Source organism: Arvicola amphibius, chromosome 11 (assembly GCF_903992535.2).
Source record: "Arvicola amphibius chromosome 11, mArvAmp1.2, whole genome shotgun sequence".
Classification (NCBI taxonomy): Eukaryota; Metazoa; Chordata; class Mammalia; order Rodentia; family Cricetidae; genus Arvicola; species Arvicola amphibius.
In genome coordinates this window covers 34,003,836-34,024,481 of record NC_052057.2, presented here as the reverse complement: position 1 = coordinate 34,024,481, position 20,646 = coordinate 34,003,836, and the positions used below count along the sequence as shown (strand labels likewise).

Genomic DNA, 20,646 nt, shown 5'->3' with positions numbered 1-20,646 from the left:
GCACAAGGGTGGCAGGGAAGACAGACATTTCAAGTGTGGATTGGGTTACGGGTATGTGTGTGTTGGGAGTTATACGTGAACTATCTCTCTGGGGAGATCTAATGGGTGGATCTTGGGGTTGTGACTCAGAAACTCTGTCTGTGGAGGTGGCTCTCAACTCCATTTGGACTGCTGGTAACCACAGTAGATGCCTTTACTGGTGTGTGTGACTGCAAACGGGTGCCTTAGGGTTGTTCTAGGTTTTGGCGACAGGGTCTCTCAGTGACTGGCCTGGGGTTCACTGAGGCTAGACTGGCCTGCCAGGGAGCCCCATTGGGTCTTCCTGTCTCTGTCCACAGTGTTGGGATCACAAGTGAACCCTGCTTTTCCATGTGCCTTGTGGGTGTTGAAATTATGTTTGTGCTCTGAGCTCTTTACCAATGTCCCCTTTAACTGGTGTAGAGAATTAGTCAGAAGACAAAAGCCCACAGACCTAAACTGGTGAATTTCTCTGGAGGAACATACAAAGTATAGCACTAAAGTTCAGGAGTCCAAATATCTCAATGAACCAGTCCTGTGGGCTCATGCCAAAAGAGGAAGCTACTGCCCTGTACCAGACTCTGAAAGACTCAACACCCTCTCAGGGTCACTTAGTGGGAGCCTGTGAATGGTTGACAACAGAAGCTACAGGAATAAAGGCAAATAAACTGTGTGTGTGTGTGTGTGTGTTTGGGTGTGTGTGGGGTATATGTCCTATTAAAAAAGTGAAGACCACCCCAAAGGCCTTAGATATGGAGATAATAAGCTATTATCTTTTTCAAAGGTTTATTTTTAATTACGGGCCTGTGTGTGGGTGTTAGCACATGAGTGCAGGTGCCCAGAGAGGCTGGAGCCAGAGCTACAGATGACAGCGAGCAGCCCTTGGTGGGCTCTGGGGACAAGTTCCGTCCTGTGCAGGAGTGGGATGCACCTACTCACTGAGCTCTCTGGCTGCTCGTGCTGCTCTTTAAGAGGGGCAAACGTTGTCAGATGACTGTATAGAGGGAAGGGGGTTTGGACTCTGAGGGGGACAAGCTGTGGGAAGATGGCCTTAAAGCGCTAATCAGAGGTAATTGAGGATTGTGTAATGATAAGAACCGTTTTGTGGGACACTTTTATAAGTGGAATTTGCTTTACAAAAGGGAAATTTATATTTTGCAGTTGGTCAGGTAGGGCGAGGAGGACAACCCAGTTAAACCTTAGACGGCAGTGGCATATTTCAGTCCCCCGTAGTCTGGTGGTTTTCTGCCTCTCTGACTGCCCTTTCACAGGTCTGTTCAGAGGAGAGCTTTAGGTTTTAGTCACCACCTCGCTGTGGTGCTGCTGCTGTCCCCACTACTCCCCTTCGCTGTGCATGGTGCTGCTGTCCCCACTACTCCCCTTCGCTGTGCGTGGTGCTGCGGCTGTCCCCACTACTCCTCTTCGCTGTGTATTCATTGGAAACAAACCTCATGCCACGTCTGCCTATGCCCACCGAGGAGGGTTGGTTGGATGGGTAGGTGAAGGGCTGTCATCCTCTGGCTTGAAAAGTTCTCTGTTTTTTTTTCTTGGGGAGTCATTGATCTGGCAGTAGGGTCAGGGCCCCACAAATGCCAAGACATTGGAAAAGCCTTTTAGATTTTTCGGAAGAGTGTAGACTTCTCTGTACAAGGTCGGTGACTGTCCATCCAGGTACTTGCTGCCCACTGCCCTCTTTCATGCAGTCTGTATCTTTCTTACCTGCGTTGTGCTGGAGGCCTTGATTGCCAGCTAGCTTGAGGTTTGGCTGGGTGGGCTGGGGTTTTTCTTTTTGTGTGTGTGTCTGTGTGTGCGGTGTGTATGTGTGCTACCTGATTTTTTAGTAGTTGAATTTGTTCATACTTGTCCTGACAAGACTTGGACAATAAGGAGTGGGAGTTTCCCATCCGGGATGACCCTGGAGAAGTTACTGTGAAGGAGCAGAAGGGAGGAGTTTGGATCGTCGTTCCTGAAGCTTGTCACCCCTTTTTTCTAGCTGTTGGAGAAGGCACGTGTGTCTCCCCATTGCCCCGCTGATCCTTTCTAGAGCCACAGATTGTTACTTAGTTCATCTTAATAAAATTTGGGGCTCATTTTTAACAGAATTTGCCAAAGAAGCCCAATCATACCCAGTGCGTGGTATAAACAAAGTGTGAGGCCCGACCCCATCCCTGCCCCCCAGTCTGCACACAGAGCATAGATCTGTCTGGGAGACAGACTGCTCCTTGCTGTGGACTGTTCTCTGCAGCGCTCGCTGCCAGGGCTGAGGAGACTCCTGAGTAGTTGTGATGTCTGGGGACTGTGGAGGGAAGGGGTGGCACCTCTGGGAGACCTGCCCACTTGTGGCTTTACCCCTCCCCCGACTCTTAACCTGGTCTGTTAATGATCTCAGCTAATTGTGTGTCTTTGGTCTTTTCACTGTTTGCAGTTCAAATGCTACTCAAGGCCCCGTGTTTGCTTTTGTTTGCAGCATCCTGGCTGCCATCTGAAGCACAACTTGATGATGGCGTGTTACCATCTTGGGTTAAGTGCTGTCTCATTGCTTTGCAGGCTGCCTGCTGTCTCCCGGGGAGATCATGAAACGAGGTCGCCTTCCCAGCAGCAGCGAGGATTCTGACGACAATGGCAGTAAGTCCTGCTTTGTTGTTCTTGGAGCCTACTAGGGTTTGGGTCAGTGTAAAACCATGATTTTTTAATATGATGCTTTAAATAGCCGAGGCCCTTTGCATATCAAGCAGGTCAGAGAAAGGCAAGGCCTGGAGAGAAACACATCTGAGTGTGCTGGAGCCGCAGGGCTGTAACCAGATCTTTGCCGGCAAGGTTGACTGCAGGCAGGCCTTCTGCAGGCTTCCTGTGTGTTATCCAGGGAGAAGAATTCAGTTCCAAGAGCCACTGGTGTGTCTGTTTTCATTAAACATCATTTATGGTACCTCACGTTGCTCTCTATGAAGAGGGAACTTAATCAAAGCCAGGTAATTATTAACTAGCTCAACCTGCCCGGGGCTCCGAGGGCAAATGGAGGACTGCCCACTGTGATGGGAGGGTACCAAGTCCAGGTTCTTCATGGATGGCACACGAGTCCCTGCCCTCTCCCGGGTCTAATGGGACGGTGTTTAATACTGTCACTGTCTGCATCTCGGCTCTCTGGCAACCTCAAATTTTCACAGTGTAGCTGAGAACCAGGAGTTAGTTGGCTTCCAGGCAGTCAAAATAAATGTCACACAGTGTCTGTGTTGGGGAGCTAACAGTCTGCCGAGAGACGCGCTCCCCTCAGACTGCAGAAGGGGATTCTGTACCTAACTCGGTGTCTGCACTCCAGCCCATTAGCTTAGGTTTGACATTACACATTAAACTCTGGTAGCCTTGAAAGAAAACTTGCTGTACTGTGCGGCGGGAAGGGAGCCAGGCCCTGCTTTCTAGGCACTTTGCCTCAGACGTTACGAACAGCTCTGATGTGCACACCGCTCTCATGGTGTGCTGTGGAAGTGGAATGTGGGGACTCCAGAGAGGGGCTCTGGGAGGACCCAGGGAGGAGGCAGTGTTCAGGCAGCTCCCGGGGACGAAACGCCTTGGTCAGCTAGGGCGGTTCGAATGCCTGGTGTCTCAGGCAGCTGGCATGAGCATGGTTGTGCTGCTGAGGGAAGACGTGGTGCGGTGGGCACAGAACTGAGAGCAATGGTGGTGTGGAGGTGAGCTGTGCCCAGGTCTGACAGCTGGGTGAGGAACTGAAGAGTTGACATCTGGGCCAAGCAAGGGAGTTACAGTGAAGGGGAAGTGGGAATCAGGGGAGGTAGGATGTTGTCTCTAAACGAGGGCTTTTCTCTTATTTCCTTGGGGGCTATTTAGGTTCTCCTGTACAGGCAGGCCAGTGAGGCCCCCTGTGTGAGCTGGTCGTGAGGCCCTCAACTTAGCCTCAGCTCCTGCTTCTACTTTGGCAAAAGTTTGGTTTTCTTTTTTTTGACTGTGACACCTATTGAAGTGTCCTCAACTGTTCCTGTCTACTTTTGTACACCATTCTTGTCCTGAAACTATTTTTTAAAGTTGGTCTTTTTAAGTTTAGAAAATCCTTACCAGAAGTGTGTCCAGGGCTGGCGAAGTGGTTGAGGCGCACGCTGCTAAGCTTGGCATCCTGTGTTCCATCACTGAGACCTGGATGGAGAACCCATTCCTATAAGTTGTCCTCTGACCTCCACACACACACACACACACACACACTCACGATTAAAAATGTCCATCCCCAACTCAGACCTTGCCTGCGATGGGCCATTTCCTTTCTCCTACTATGCTCCTGTCTGTTCATTGGGAGGTTAAGGTAGAATGCCATCCAAGCTCAGCTCTTGGCTGCACATGGGAGTCTGTTGGTGGTTGTGGGGCATAGCAATGACAGTTGCTGGAATTCTTACATGTAGTGGGTTCAGTATAGAACATATGGTAGCTGGTGGCGCTTTATGGCTGTCTGGTCAGGCTTGGTGACTTGGTGATTACGGTGAGCGGTGAGAGTGGTGAGCAAGTATTTCTGACAGAGTGCCAGGGCCCACGGCAGTATCTGTGGAGTTCAGCTCTGGACTCTTCTCCCCTCCTTCCCTGGCAGCTAGTTCATGTGTAGGCCTCTGCTGCTAAGCCCCTCATTGCACTGGGACCCCTCCCCTTGTACACACTCGGGGCTGGGGTGGTAGTGGCATCTTTTGCTCTTGCTCATCTTGTAGCTTTCTGTGTCCTGAGTTTTGTTTACATCAGGGTCTGTACAATGGCCCCCTCACAGCTTCTCCAGCCCACAGGCCTGACTGGGATTTTGGCAGGCTGTCCAAGTGGAGGAGAGACAGCTGCATACGTCAGCATGGGGCCACAGCACCAGCCACAGGCCTGGCCGGGGCCTGCCGGCTTCTGAGTCTGGAGGCCATTGCTTTGTTTTCTGGCCTGGCCCAGGGGAATAGCAGTGTGGTATTTACAGTTGGGGATGGATGGGCCTTCTCTGTGCCAGGTGCGAGCCCTCCTCCGCGGTCTTCATGGTTGTTGGTCTTCCTCCAGCTGCCCTGGAGGCCCATCCCTGCAGTTGGATGGAACAGTGCTGGGTGTTTGTAGGCACTGTCTGTAATTGCTGGGCTCTTGGGACTGGGTAGCACAGCCAAAGTCTGAAGTTATGCCCTGCCCGGGTGTGGCCTGGGGAAGCAAGCCCTTAACTTCTTGCTTCCACCTAGGGTCCTTGGCCCTTAGGAGTGTGGCAAAGGTGGGACTAGGGCCCACCACTTAGTTTCATTATTTCTAAAGATTTCATTTTATCTGCAGAGACAAATTAGAATAAAATATCCCTTTTTGGGCAGGAATATTATTGGTTGTCAGAGACTAATTATAGTTCTAATCTCTATCCTTGCATATTTTCCCTATATAAATAAGAAAAATTAAATACTATGCAAGGACTGCTGTCAAGCTTGTGCTTTTCAGAAGGTGGGGATAGATTGGACAATAGAGGTTGGCTGTAGGAATTGTGGCGGGCTAGGGTCCTCTCCCAGCATGGACAACAGGTTGCTCTGATGCTGTCTGTGTAGTTTCAGTTGAGAATTTATGTGACCATGGCTTTATTTGCCCAGGAGCAATGTGCTAGGTCTGCATCCTGATGCTGTGACACTGGCCCATGTGACGTTGGCCCATGGCACTCCGTATCCTGGACCTGTGTTACCTGTTGACTTGTTTTCTTTCAAAGGGCAGAAGCTCATCTCGGACATGGAGAGACTCTGTTGGGGTGGAGGGAAGGGCTTTCCTAGTCTGTGTTTTGTGGTGGCGTGAACACGGACGGTCTCTGTTTCCAGAACCTTTCTTGCATAGTGTAATCTTCCCCTACCTTTTATTTTTAGTGGTGGTGGTAGGGCCCAGCCCAGAGCCGGAACAGCTTATTACACGCAACTGATCCAAAACTGGGAGGTGGCGTGCATTATGCATTAGATTTACTCTTGAGGATTTCCCGTTGTGTTAGCTTCAGGGCAAGCTAGCAGGGCTATTTTTAATCTTTCAAAGGGGTGTGCTGGCGATGTCTGGCAGGAGCAGAAGGGGCTTGGTACTTGCATAGGCATGGCCTGCTGCCTGCTGTGATCTTGGAGCCTTTTGTAACTGTGCTAGCCCCAAATGCTCTCTGTCCTGGTGGAAGCTGGGGATAGTAAAAAAGACAGACTATTTCCCTTCCATTCTTTCAGGGTTTGAGATAGTGTGACAAAACTGTTTTGTCAATAGAGAGGACTTAGCTTTGGGTATCATTTACTTATCAGGGAGTGGCCATAATTTTAGACGTTATTGCCAAGATCATTACTTCTTGCTGAAGGCAAGCAGAAAAGGGAACAAAAGTTTACTTATTATGTTTCTATTTTGAGACTGGGTCTCATATTGCCCAGGCTGCCCTCGAATGACCTTGAACTCTTGATCCTCCTGACCCCACCTCCCAAGTGCTATGCTGGTAGCAGTGAAGATGCCTGACGGAATCCTGTAGCCTTCAGCTATCAGCAGTTTGGACGTGAGCGTAGAGCCAAGCGCTGGCTCAGTGTGGTTACTACTGGTTTTGGCAGATGCCCTGTCTGTCTGCTGTAGCATGAGTTACCTACAGACCTTGAGGCTCCTCTTTCTGCGTGACGTGCCCCCTTCTGAAAGTATTTCATGCCACAACTGCTTAGTTAGTGAAGTGTGGCGATAATTACTGTTACTCTTACTAAGCTATTTGAGTCTGGAGTTTGAAGTCTCGCCCAAGCAGGACTTGAGCTTCAGGTCCTCCTGCTTCAGTCCCCTTCGTTTCTAGGACGGCAGCGCCAGAACACCAAGCTCCTCAGCTGCTGTATAACGTTCTGATGATCCCCTCCACTTCAGACCCCCTCCAGGCCTAGGAGAGTGGCACAGGGGAGGGTGCTGCTGTAATTCTAGCCAGGCTTGAGTCCTTCTGACTTTCAGAATGTGTTGTGGATGGACAGGCATTCTGCAGGAGAGCAGCCCCACCCACCTGCTGCTGAATGGAAGCTCATTTTCTGGGAGCTCACAAACTTACGTACTAGGTCAGACAGGAGTGTGACCCTGCACCTGCCATCTTCAGCTCTAGGCGTAGTTTCTATAGAGCAACACCGATGACTCCCTGAACAACATTTTAAAATTTATCCACTTTTCAAAAATATATTTACTGAGGATTTGCTCTGTCTGTCTGTGTGTGTGTGTGTGTGTGTGTGTGTGTGTACGTACGTACATACGTACGTACTAGGTTGAACTCCTACAAACTCTGCCTTGTGCTTGTGTATGCTCTGTAAAATAGCGACTTGTCTTGAACAGGAAGGTCAGAAGGAAGCTGGAGCAGGGAGGTTCCCCTTGTTCACTGGGATCCTCATCCAAGTCTAGGATTTGTGTGGAAGGTGGCCGGAGTCTTTCTTACCAAGAACGGTGCTGTGTTAGTGGTGATGGCCCTTTCATAGTTTCCTGGTGGCTCATGTATGTCCAGCAAGCTGCACATATTTAAGTGTGTACCTTGAGAGGTTTGGCCATGTTTACGTGTGTTATGTCATCAAAATCTAAATAATTCCTCCGACTGTGCCCCACTGATCTGCTGTCAGGATGGCTTAGTCCTCCCCTCCCTGACTTCCCGTCAGTGCGCTGTACCCGTTCTGCTCGGGCTTCTTTCACTCAGTGTAATTATTTCAGAATTTATCCATGGCACATGAAGCAAGTGTTTCACCCATCTGTTTATGATGCGTTCCTTTTTGTTGCTAGCTAGTGTTTCATTGAAGGGATGTGTCATAATTTATCTTTACAGTGTGTTGGTGGAGTTTTAGGTTGTTTCTGGGTTTATTTACTTTTTTTTTGAGATCTTAATAGCTTCCTCTTTCTCCCCCTCCAAACCTTCCCATGTACCCCTGCTCAGCGCTGTCTTTCAAATCGGTAGCCTCCTTTTCTTTGTTGCAGGTGTGTGTGTGTGTGTGTGTGTGTGTGCACATTTCTGAGTGTATAAACAACCTGCTCAGTCTGTGAAAATACTACCTTCCGTGTATGATGTTTTCTGGCTGACCACTGGTATAGGATAATGAGTGTGCTCCTCACTGGGGAAGACTTTACTGCTTCACGAATTCCTTTAGTTACCTGCAGACCTTAATGTGGGGTGAGGCTGCATGGTCTCTCCCGTCCACACTGGCATGTCTCTTGTGGTCCTTGTTTAGCTCGTCCACGACAGTGTTTACAGTGTCATGTCTGACATAGGCCACAGCCTCAGCGCAAACTCCTTGGTCCTGGCTCTTACAGTGTCCCTGCCATCTCTCTTAGTGTTCCCCGAGCCTTAGGTTCTGGAATTTTGTGGTAGATTTATCAGTTGGGATCAGACTCAGCAACTTTGCATTTGTGGTTTTCTGTAGCAGTCTGTCTGTTGCAAAGAGAAGTTTCCCTGATGAGGGTCTAGAAGTAGTAGCTTTAAGTTGTAGTAAATAAACTGCTGAAAATATTATGTCAGTGATAATTTGAATTTATTTTTTTTCCAGTCTTCCCTTCTGCAAATAAGTTTTATAGTATAGTGTGTTTCTTTTTTTCATTCTTGTATGATATTGATTGATACCAGGTAAAGTAGGAGGGTCCAGGTGGTTGATATGGGGTTCCAAACTGGAGTTACTCCTGGCTGATGGGTACCAGGCGTGTAGCAGTCTTGGGTGTCTATTTTAAAAGCAAATATGGTACAAGCAGAATGTCAAGATTTGCAAAGTTTCCTAGTGTTGTTGCATTCTGAGTCCACACAATGACAAACTTCATGGAAGCTTGGACAGCTTGGGAATGGTGCTGACTGACATCCCAAGAAGACAGGAGCATGAGACCTGAGAGAGGACGGACGGATGCTGTGTTTCTGCTTCAACTCTGGAATTCTCAGTACTCTTCCTGTCTTAGGGCCATGTTTAAAGTACAACAAAGGAATGATTCTATTGGAAGCTTTTCGTTTTTGTTTGATTCCCAATGATAACTCTTTCCAGAGTTCAGCAAGGGCTCAGGCTGAGCTCCAGCACCTGCCCAGCACGTAGAGGTCCTGGGCTCCATCCCCAGCACCACCGAGAACACGGAAGGGACTGTCTCTTTCTGTCCGTCTCTCGGGCCTTTCTGGGGATCCCATGCATACATGTGCCCCCTCTTTTACAGTCTGTGGACCTCCTGGAGTATGGCTTCCTAAACAGTGAATTGTGTGTGCATGTGTGTTTTAAATATTTTTCTTTTTTAAAGATGTTTATTTGTATGGGTATTTTGTGTGTGTACTCTCTGAATGCCTGCCAGAAGAGGACTTAAATCCCCTGGTACTGGACTTCCAGATGATTGTGACCCCATCATGTGGGTGCTGGGATTTGAGTCCGGGTCCTCTGCAAGAACATTCTTAGCTATCTCTCCAGCCCTTAAACAGTGAGCTGTAACCCCACAAGAAACCGAATGTGGGGGTCATGAAACATTCGGCAACAGTAAGAGGTTTCTAAATGTGCAATGACAGAAATAGAAAGGGAAAGAAAACAGTTAAAATACTGATCAAAATGAAAAATGTAGATTCTCTGTGTTCTGACATATGAAATATTCAACCAAAATTTAATTCTTTACATAAAATATAGGACATTCATTTTATTAGTGTGCAAATTTGCTTTTATCAATAAATACATTAAAAATTATGTATGCTAATGGATGTTTTTAAGCTGATTTTTTTTGGTTTATAGTTAGTAAATGTTTGGTTTTTATGCCTATTTTATATACCTGTACATAATTAGGGTTGAGGGTGGGAAGGTGTATGAGCCCCTTTGCTAGAGGAAGGCCCTGGTCCACAGTCTTCTGTGAATTTCAGGAATCACTTCTTTCTCTGTGATGACCAGCTTTAGAATTTCTGCAGGTTGGCCTCATTCCCAGTGTGGCGACACTATTTCCAGTGTGTGTGTGTGTGTGTGTGTGTGTGTGTGTGTGTGTGTGTGTATATGTATGTGTGTGTGTGTGTGTGTGTGTGTTCGTTCCCATTCATTTTGAATGTAAGTACCATTATTGACTTGAGTAAGTACCAGTGTTGAATCCATTACTGCTGTGGAGTTGGAACTGTGGTGTAGGGCCTGGCTATGCTAGGCAAGCCTTGGACACTAGGCTACTCACCATCCCTACTTCTGCTCAACCAGAAGTAGCCACTAGAATGTCACAGAAGTGACAGCAGCTAGGTGGCCCAGCCTTGAACTGGTACTCAGGGGTAGCTCAGAGACCTTCCTTGCCGGAGCCCACAATCCCTGTTAGTTGTCATCATTAAGAACTGGATGAGAGGCGTATGTGAAGAGTCTGTCTGAGGCAGGCTCTGTGTCTGTCTAATAGATTCTGTGGCCATAAGGGCTTGAGTAACAGGTGGTTTCACTGGTAAGATGGTGGCTTTCTTGGGCTTTTGCTTTTTAGCCTTGTGGGGTTTTGTCAGTTTTTGTTGAGTGTCTGCATGCTGTAGTTACAGACAGGAGGATGCTATGAGTTATCAGCAAGTTAGGCAAAAAGTGAAGGTGGTTGGGGGCGCTTTGTCTGCTCCTGCTGCAGTTGTGTGCCCACGGAGCAGAAGCCATTGAGGTCGTCCACCTGGCAGACAGCAGGAGGCAGCAGTGGCGGCGGGGGAGGGGGCACTAGAAGAACAGAATGTTCTGAAGCCTTGGAAGGTTGGCTTATGACTTGGCTACTGATTGGCTGTGTTGTGAGCAGGAAGGAGGGGAATCCAGATGACTTGTAGATTTCTGACCTCAAGTAGACGTGGTGGACTCGTCTCAGGAGGGATTGAAGAGGCAGAAGTAGTTCAGGCGAAGTCTGGACTGGTTTTTACGTTGCGGAGTTGGCAGATGTCAGAATGACTGAGAAATTGATGTCTGCCACCAGGGTTACCCTGGGTCTGCAGTGAGTCCACGGGGACCTTAGTCTAAGAATGTAGCTCTCAGGCTCAGCCGGGCGTTCTGCTTAGAGACTCAGCTCCTGGAAGTGGAGAAACCAGAGAATAAGGACCCAGGAAGGAAGGCAGTGTGGTAGAAGGGGTATTTTAGGCAGGAGGAGCTCTCAGTGCTGCAGAGAAATTTCAGGTCCCAGGAGTGCTCAGTCTGCTCAGTCCGGGTGGCACTTAGGATACCTGAGTTTTCTGGTAAGGAGCTGTCGGAGGGGGTTGGAGCATCTCCAGAGAGAGTAGGTGTAGAGAGAGGTTCTCTGCTTTTTTGGGAACGCGAGATTTCTGTGCCTTATGGAGGCATACTTTCTTCTTTTTTAATGTTTGGACACGGCCTTGGGTCAAGCCCAGGGATTCTGACATTAGATACTTGACTGATGACTTAGGGGATGTTTTCTAGTTTGTCATAGCAGTGTGGTGCAGCCTCCACCCCTGGAGTATACTGTGGTGTGCGCTCTTGTGCGTTCTCTCTCTCTCTCTCTCTGTCTCTCTCTCTCTCCCTCTCCCTCTCCTCTGTACATGAGGCGGGTGGAGCAGCCTGCACACAGGAATCTACTGTGACTGCCTTAGGCCTTACAGGAAGGAAGGAACCGTGTGAGGGCCAGGGTACGGCTTTGTAGGTTGTCACTGGAGACACCCCAGTGACCGGCACAGTCTCTTGCATGTGTGCTCTGTGTGCATGTGTATGAAGATATGTTCACCCGTGTGGACAGATGTGGAGACCGGAGGTTGGTGAGGGAATGACTTCCTCTCTGTTTTCCACCTTACCTTCGAGGGAAGGTCTTTTACTAGACCTGAAGATAGACGGGCTGACTGGCCCTACTTACACACACCACCATGCCAGCCTTTCCTTAGGGGGCTGGGGATCTGGACCAGGTCCTCACACTTACGCAGCTAGCACATCAGCACTGAAACACTCATCCCATGTGTGTGTGTGTGTTTTTTAACGGTTTCTGTTTGGCTGTTTGTTTCCTTAGGCTTGTCCACCACGTGGTCCCAGCATTCTCGATCCCAGCATGGGCGGAGCACCTGCTCTAGACATGAGGACCGAAAGCCTTCTGAGGTACTTTGGAATGCTTGCTTGCTGTGGTCGTGGGTGTTGTACGTATGTGTGCATGCAAACCTGCTGCCCTCATGCTGCCCTACGATGTGCAGGTCTGGGCGGGTTACTTGACGTCTGCCTCACTTTATACCCCGGGAAGATGGTGGGAAGCAGATGTGTGTCTCATTGGCGTCTCCGGAGGAGTAAGTGGGCTAATACATGGAGGCTCTTACATGCGGAATGCGTGGCATGTATGTAGTGCACAGTGAATGTTAGCTCTTATTATTAATTGTATTCTTTTTCCTTTCCTGTTCCATCTTTGCTGGCTCCCAGCAACTTTTCCTCTGGCCAGGAGATGAGCGGGTTCAGCTGCTGCCAAGTCACTGCCGGCCTCAAGTTAGGTTGAGCCATGAATTTGTGGCTTATTTGGCAAAAACCCAACGTAATTCTGGAAGTTTTGTTCCGGGGATTATGCTTAAGGCTTTCCCCCTTTCCCGGTTTGTTTCACGTTTTACGTTTCCCTGGCACCCTACGTTTTGTTCCCTTTCCTCGTTAAAATTGTTTTTAGAGGTGCCTCCCCGCTGGCCTTAGCTGTCTGGGGCCCTGTCGTCCTGAGCTGTTTTCTCTACACCCTTCACCAGGCTTAGGATTCAAAGCCAGGGTGTCAGCCTGTTGTGGGTTTTCAGGGGAAGCTGTGGAAACTTCCTTTGGCATCGCGCTGTTTGTGGGATGACCTCAGTTGGCTTACGGCGCGATGGCCATGCAGTGACAGGTGTTCCTTGGAGGCCAGTCTGATACTGGAGACCGCTTTGTTCAGGAGCAGAGGAGTTTCTTGGTGGTGGAGTAACATCCCCTACCAGACAGTGGTAGAGACTGGTTCCAGGAAGCTCTTCCATGGTGGGCAGGTGTGGGAGATGCTGTGGGCCTGGTGTCAATTTTGACATCAGTGCCCACTGCATTTTTTTTATGGCACCGAGATCTCTACTGCTGTAGTTTCTTGTCTTGATAAATCCTGAGTTGCTGCTGTAACTGATACTGAGCCTTTTTGATGTCCATACTGTCCTGTTGTCCCTTCAGCCTAGGATTGTGACGGAAGCCTCTGAGCAGCAGGCATGGTACTCTGTCCTTGCCTGGTCCATGTAAAATCCCGAGAGCAAAGTGCTTCCTATGCAAAGGTTTCCAGTCCCTCTGTCCTTCCTTGGTCTACTCTGGCACCCGAGCTTAGGGTCAGAGCCTCTCCTGGGTCTGTAGGAATGGAACTGCCCTTTCTTGTTTCCTTCCTTGGTGTGTGATTTCCTTTCTTTGAGAGTTTGCTTGGTTTTTTTCTTTGTACAGCCTAGCTGGACTCTGTTTTACCTGATTTGCTTTGTGAGGGTATAGACTCATGGGTATGACCCCGAAGGCCTTTCCCTTGGGGTGGGGTGGTACTAACCTTAGCTCCAGGTCTAAGGGCTTTGTGTCTCGTGGGACCTTATGTCCTATGTGATCTTTGTGGAAGGTACAGTCAGTCTGTTGCTTGATGGGCCTGCAGCAGGTAGAAGTGGCATCCTGGGGGAAGTCCATTGTTGAAAATGACAGCCAGAGGAGTGGCCTTTTTTTTTTTTTTTTTTTTTTTTTTGTTTAGCCACTACCTCATGCTTTCATAAGACAAGGTTTATCAAAGAGATTGCCATTCTGAAAAGCCAGCTGGCCAACAATGTCACCCATGCTTAGCAGCACCAGAAAGCTTCCTGTCCCTAGTGAGGGAGTGACGGTTGGCTGTGTGCATGGGGGACAGCCTACAGATTCCGGCTCATGCTGCACCTGGTTTACGGTGGGACCTGCTCATGCCAAGGTCAGGGCTTCCTTGTGCAGCTCAGATGTGTGGGCTGAGGAGAAGGCTGGAGGGGAAGCAGCTGTGTAGGCCTGGCTGCCAGGCAGGGTGTGCTGTGCTGTCCGACAGCCTCGTAGATGTGAATGCCGAGTGCCCATGAGTCCGTAGAGGATCAGAGGTGGAAGCTGCCCTTCCTGCAGATCCTTTTCTCTGCTGTTTCTTCATGATGAGTTGTGCACTTTCATGGTAGATGGACTTGTGCACTGAGCCCTGCTTGCAGTGAAGATAGGGATCTGTCTCTCCAGATACTGCTTCCTGGGTGTAAGTTAGGGCATCCTCTGACTTGGTGTCATAGTGACCTGTTGTTCACTCCTAGATCTTTGCATTTCTGCCTGGGGTTAGCAAGCGGGGCCCTTGCTCACATCAGCCATCTGCCCTAGTTGCTAGCCCCTCAGGAGGAGGGCTGGCTGGCAAGCAAGTTCAGAAGATAGTGACCTCTGCCAGGCGGTTCTAGATTTTGCCTTTAGGTTAATTGGCTAGTGACGTTTTGTTTGTAAACATGGGCTCCACAGAGCACCCGCGGGTGACTTGTCATCGTTCCCTGAAGGATTTCCGGGAGCCTCTGTTCGCGGCCCTTGGTGAATTGAGAGGTCTTAAGAGAGGGGAATGGTTGGATTGATACAGTCACTGCTGCCTCAGCTTGAGTTGACTGAGGGAGCTGGCAAGGGAAAGGAGTGTCAGGAGAAGGGCTTCTGTCACAGGACCGACTTACTTTGCATTGATACAGTGACCTTATTCTGGGTAGCTCCATGGTTACTCTGCAGCTGCCAGTGCTCCGAAATGAATGCGATATCAAATGCCCTTCCTTCTTCCCAGGTGTTTAGGACTGACCTGATCACTGCCATGAAGCTGCATGACTCCTACCAGCTGAACCCCGATGAGTACTACGTGCTGGCGGATCCCTGGAGACAGGAATGGGAGAAAGGAGTCCAGGTGCCTGTGAGCCCAGGGACCATCCCGCAGCCCGTGGCCAGGTAGACACATGCTTCCCTGTCCACCATGCTTGCTCTCTCAGCAACCCAAGAGGCTGAGAGGAGACAGTTCCCAAGTCAGCGGTACAAGGAATGACACGAGGCCTGACGGGGTAGAAGTGTAGGAGACAGTTCAGGCGTCGAGGGTGGTGAGTCAGAGACCCCTGCAGCTCACGGGAGGTGCTGCTCTCTCGTACTGGAGAACAGAAGGTCCGAGGCATGTTAGGGAATACATTTCATGTGACTCAGAGTAGCCGAGGGTGATTGCATTTTAGGAGATGACGGATGACTTTGTTTGACTAGTTCTGCTATGGACAGGCTCTTTCCGGATGCTGCTGCTTTCTCTCCCCTCCTGTCACATGGCTCACCCCTCAGCATGTCCCCCTTGCCATTCCTTTGAGATGGGCTTTGGTGTGCCGGTATGATTTTTGCTCCACCATTACCCTTTGGTGTAGTGTGGCCTCCGAGAGGATGGAGTGCCAGTAGCTCTGTTGGCTTGGCTGCCACAGCGTCCACTGGCTCCTTGCTGTATGAAATAGCCTCTTTTACCATGGACAGGTATAGACTAAATTCACCTCTTGGCCCTTACTCCATGTCTCCCTAGACACTTGATTGATTTGATTGTTGTCAATTTGGGATACCAGAGGAGTGTGGAATGTTGATGGGTGTCACCGTGGCTAGGCAGGCGTAGGTGGCCACCAGCAGTCACCTCTAGAGGAGGATCTTGGCCTGTGAAGCAGAGCTCAGGAGTGGGGCGCAGTGCCCCCAGACAGTGAACCCAGAAGCCTGGGCTGGACGGTTCCTCGTAGTGCCCCGTCAGGGTAGAAGAACCTTGATAGACTAGAGCTTCTCTTTGACTCCCGTTCTTGTTCAAAGAGGAGAAATGAACCCTTCGGTTTGCCCATCTGTCGCACAGGTCAGTTCATCCATCAGGTTCAGGGTGATGACACCTATAAATGCTGGGCACCCCGCGGCCTGAGCGCATGTGGTGGAGAGCAGACGAGGAAGTCCTGTGACCGCAGCGCTCTAATGGGCTGAGAGCCCTTGGCTGCTGTCCAGAGCTGGTTTGCTCTGTCTCGGGTGCAGCTGGAAAGCACTTCTCTAGGTGTGAGCACGCCGAGAGAGTGGTGGTAGCAGAATCATTCTGGGGCCATGTGGTCACTGGGCTCCGGCTCTCGCAATTGCTAGGAATTGCAGCCGCCCACGGTTTGCACTTAGTCTTCTGGAAGGTGAGAGTTCAGAGCCATTGCCTGCGGTCTGCAGCCTGGGCGGTGCACAGCTGTGGCTGCTCTTGCCAGCCGTGTCCCGAGGATTCTGCCTAGCGAGGTCTGTCTGATTCTGACAGCTTCAGGGGAATGGGCACACCCGATTGACGGGAAGGAATTTAGAAACCAGCTATGGACATAACGCGGGGTGTGGAAACACGGATGGGGTAGGGTAGGGATGTGTGCTAGGGAGGAGCAGCTTTGAAGACTGCAGCATCTGCTTCCGTTCTGGCTCTAGGGCCCTTAAAGAGTTCTAGCTGAAGGTGTTGTTGAGACTTGCGGTCGTCCGTTCCACCCCTGCTCCCCCCCCCCCCCCCACCACCACCACCAGAGTTTCTCTGTAGCTATGGAGCCAGTCCTGGAACTCATTCTGTAGACCAGGCTGGCGTCGAAGTCACAGAGATCTTCCTGCCTCTGCCTCCCGAGTGCTGGGATTAAAGGCATGCGCCACCACCGCTCAGCTGATATTTGAGTTTTCAGTCAGTTTTTCTGAGCATAGGGGGTGGTCTGGCCTTGAGGACTGGAGGACCACATTGTACCTGGCCTCTGAAGCTTTCTTGCCCGTGGCAGAAGGGTAATCTGGCTACTTGTTTTCTTGTTAAACAGGGTTGTGTCTGAAGAGAAATCTCTCATGTTCATCAGGCCTAAGAAGTACATCGCATCATCCGCCTCTGAGCCTCCAGAGTTGGGCTACGTTGATATCCGGTCGCTGGCGGACAGCGTATGTCGCTATGACCTCAACGATATGGATGCCGCATGGCTGGAGCTAACCAACGAAGAGTTTAAAGAGATGGGTGAGACTGTGTTAATGCATTAGCTCACATTGGAGGAGGCGCTGCTTCTGTCTGCGGTGACTCCTGGAGTTCTGTGAGAGGCTGGAGCCCACCCAGGCACAACCGTTTTCGTCATCTCAGAATCTTTGGAGACCAGAGTCCACTTAGGGATTCAGAGCACTGGTGGGCTCATGAGGGACGGTTCCATGGGGTGGGAGCCAGCTTGTTTTGGCTGCAATGACTGGCTTTCCGTCCCTTTCTGCTCCCTGCCCTGAGTTACCATCTAGGAACCTGCAACCCAGGGAGATCAATAGGAGGTCCGGTCATGCTCTACTGTTGTGATGTAACGCACCTTCCCCCCAGCTGCAGCCCGCTGTAAAGCTTGCTGCAAACCCTCTTGATTTTACCTCTTTACACTCCTCTGGCTTTCTTTGAATGAGGTGTGCCCCTAGCTGAGAGCAGACCGATGGTCTCTCTCCTTGTTGGACCGGCGTTTCATGGTGTGGAGTCTGGATTACATAGGTCTCCTCACATTGCAGCCGTCATTTCTCACGGTTGTTCTGAGGGATTGTCCTGACACACTGAACTCAGTGCGAAAGACTACAGCGGTGCTGTGGAAGCAGGGTCGGGACTTGATGGCGTGGGCTGTTTGTTCTCCAGCACACAGTAAAGAGTCAGTGTGTGTTTGACTTCAGGGCTGGAAGGGCAAGCGCTGTTTGACGCTTGTGCTCCCATGGAGCCTGCCTCGGCCTGAACTCCGCTAGCAGCTTGCTCTGCCATTGAGCTCACCGGCCAGTTGAATGGGACTGGGTAGGATTGAGTTGAGAATGTTGACGTTTCCTACTTGTTGGTGTCTTAGGTGTGTTGACTAAGTTGATGTTCCTGGTCTTGTTTCCTGCTTTAAGTATTTGTGGTCAGAACAGGAGTAAGCCTGGGGCTGTGGTATAATCTGTTCAGAAGTCCCCGGGGAGTGGTATACTATATGTGGTATATATATCTGAGTGGTATATTATGTTGATGTAGAAGATTCAATTCTGTTTTTGAGCTGGCCAGATGCTTAACATTGTTTAAAACCGCTCAAAACAGTGTGAAGCATTTGGCTGGCTGTCGGTGTCCACCTAGTCCAAGGTCCTGTCCAAAGACTCAGCTGAGAGACTGGCTTTGCAGTACTTTGACTTGCAAGAACTTACTTGGCTGGGCCATTAGGCAAGATAAACTGACTTGGCAGAATAAATCATCCTTTGGTACACATTGAATACCAGTTTAAAGATGTTTGCCCCAGCCGCTACTGACATTTTTATGGCAAAGGTTCCTTAGAAGGCAAAGTTAGGAGTATCCACAAGCTAGGCCCTTGGTGAAAAGCGCCCTAGTGTGTGCGTCGCTCACCACTTTGCATTCGCAATATGTTCTCCCATGAAGAGAAGACTTCCCTGTGTGTGCACATGAGAGCATATAGGCATCCAGTATGTGGGTGCTCCTTAAGAGGGGACTGGTCCCTGAACTGGGAGTCGCAGGTGGCTGTGAACTGTCCTGCATTGGTCCTAGGTCCTGAACTCAGGTTCTCCAGAAGAAGAGCAGCGCAAGTGTTCTTAATTATTACTTACCAGCTCGTCTTCTGCCTTTCCAGCTCATCGGCAAAATTTTAAAACCTGAAAGTGTGATGGTTTTGATTTTATAATGATGCACATAAATTATAGGCTCAGATTATATCCGCCCACCTTTTAAGCTTGCCCCACCCCCATCCAGGTCTCCCAAGACAGCTCCTGCTGGCCTGAGACCCAGCACCGCTATGGAGCTCTTATACTGTAGGCTCAGGCACCAGGCGTGACTCCTGAGTGTTTCTCTGGAACGCCTTTCTTCACAAGCCATGTTTTCCTTATCAGCAATTCGGAGAACATCTGCACATAGAAAATAGCTCTTTTCTCACTAATAAGACCACGTTAACCACTTTCATGATTTTTTTCCCCCCTCTCTTTTCTTTTTACAAGGCTTTATTTTATTACATGTATGTGCCTTTGTGGGTGTGTGCAGGTGCCAGGGTAGGTCAGAAGAGGGTTTCAGAGCTCTAGTATCTGGAGTTACAGACAGATAGTTGTGAGCCACCGGACCCGGTGCTGGGAACCTAGCCCAGCTCCTCCGCTGTAGCAGTAGCTGCTCTTGACCCAGAGCCTTCCCCTCGTGTTCTTGGCTTAGGTTTGATGGCCCTTGTAGAAGTGTATTGCATTTTATTTGACTCGTAGTGAACTGAGTTCTTTGCTTCAGACATCTCTTCCTGTTTGCCTTTCCTGGATCTGATTTCTTTCTGATGGAATGATTATGCATTTCTGCTTGGTGAATTCAGAGCGGAGAGGGATGAGCCAGTTAAAGACATTTGGGTGTTTGGTGTGAAATCTGCTTTAGGGCACTGTTTTAAGCAGCAAGAAAGAAAATTAAAAACAAAACAAAATAAAACCCTGAAAACCAAAACAAGAAAACCCAAACACCATAATATATGGTCCCGGCTTTCTAAGTTAAATTAGTGTCATAGCAACAGTGGTGCGTTTGGCAGTGCATGTATTTATACCCTAGGAAGCTTTTGAGATTGTTTCGAGTTTTTGCTTTTTTACCCTGTCTTTCATAAGGAACAAACTGGAATGGAGGTGTTTATCTGCGGGTTGGTTTGAGTCACTTGATGGAAATGTCTCTGGCACTCCGACTTTCTTTCATTTGTGTTTTATTTAGGAGTTTAAACATGCCAGTGTTTCATTACAGTGATTATTAATGTGCACTTCTCAAGTGTCCGGTGTTTGCCTTCAGGGATGCCCGAGCTGGACGAGTACACCATGGAGAGGGTCTTGGAGGAATTTGAACAGCGATGCTATGATAATATGAATCATGCCATAGAGACAGAAGAGGGCTTGGGAATTGAATATGATGAAGACGTTGTCTGTGATGTCTGCCAGTCACCCGATGGCGAGGACGGCAACGAGATGGTATTCTGTGACAAATGTAACATCTGTGTGCACCAGGTAAGGGGACAAAGCCCGCAGAGAAGTTGCCTACGGTTCTGGGGTGAGCCTGTCAGCCAGCCTGTGCTCTCTGGAGCCCAGGATGCTTCTTGATGGGGCTGCATCCTCACAGATGTGGTCTAGGGATGTCATTGCCAACCCCAGTCCTAGGGGGTGGGTCTTTCCCTTTACAACCCAAAGGCACTAGGATCCAAGTGGGAACTCTGCAGAAAAACAAATCCTCGAAGAGGTGGTTAAATTCTACATTAGTTTCCTAAGCTTCAGAAATGGTGACTGGAAAGAGTGGAAGCTATTTCGGGAACATTCAGTTTTGTTCTTCCTTGTCCCTTCCTGGCTTATGGTGAGGTCTTGTCAGTCCTTGCTGTTCTTGGCTTTTGGCAAACGTTAGTACTCATGTCCTGTGCGGCTGTCTACCCAGGGCTGTCTTCTTAGACCATCCCTAGGCCTGTTGGACTAAGTGCCTGCCCCTAGCAGTGTGGCCTTACTCCAAGTAATCGCATGTCCAGGGACTGTTGCTAAAGGTCACTTTTCAGGTAGTGGTGGAGACTTGAGCATATCTTTTGGGGATATAGGATAGTCCACAGCATTAATATTTGTTTACATATAAACCTAGATATTGAAGGAGTGTCAAGTGCCCCTTTTTGTCTTTCATTTTAGATTTTGTTTAGTTTTACATGTGTGGATGTTTTGCCAGCATGGTATGTCTGTGTGTACCACATGCGTGACTGGTGCCTACAGGTCAGAAATGGATGATTGTAAGACACCGTGTGGGTGCTGG

The 20,646-nt window shown here is 49.4% G+C and overlaps 1 protein-coding gene across 4 annotated transcripts in view; it reads left to right on the top strand.

Moving 5' to 3' along the window:
- Positions 1–20,646, top strand: part of Jade1 (jade family PHD finger 1) — a 54,999-nt gene that overhangs the window by 14,376 nt on the left and 19,977 nt on the right. For all 4 annotated transcript variants that reach the window (XM_038347202.2, XM_038347201.2, XM_038347203.2 and 1 more), the window contains exons 2-6: positions 2,566–2,643; positions 11,914–11,999; positions 14,668–14,825; positions 16,694–16,881; positions 19,657–19,868. In XM_038347202.2, the coding sequence (XP_038203130.1) occupies positions 2,592–2,643; positions 11,914–11,999; positions 14,668–14,825; positions 16,694–16,881; positions 19,657–19,868 (696 nt within the window). In that variant the 5' untranslated portion in view covers positions 2,566–2,591. The remainder of the gene's footprint in view (positions 1–2,565; positions 2,644–11,913; positions 12,000–14,667; positions 14,826–16,693; positions 16,882–19,656; positions 19,869–20,646) is intronic.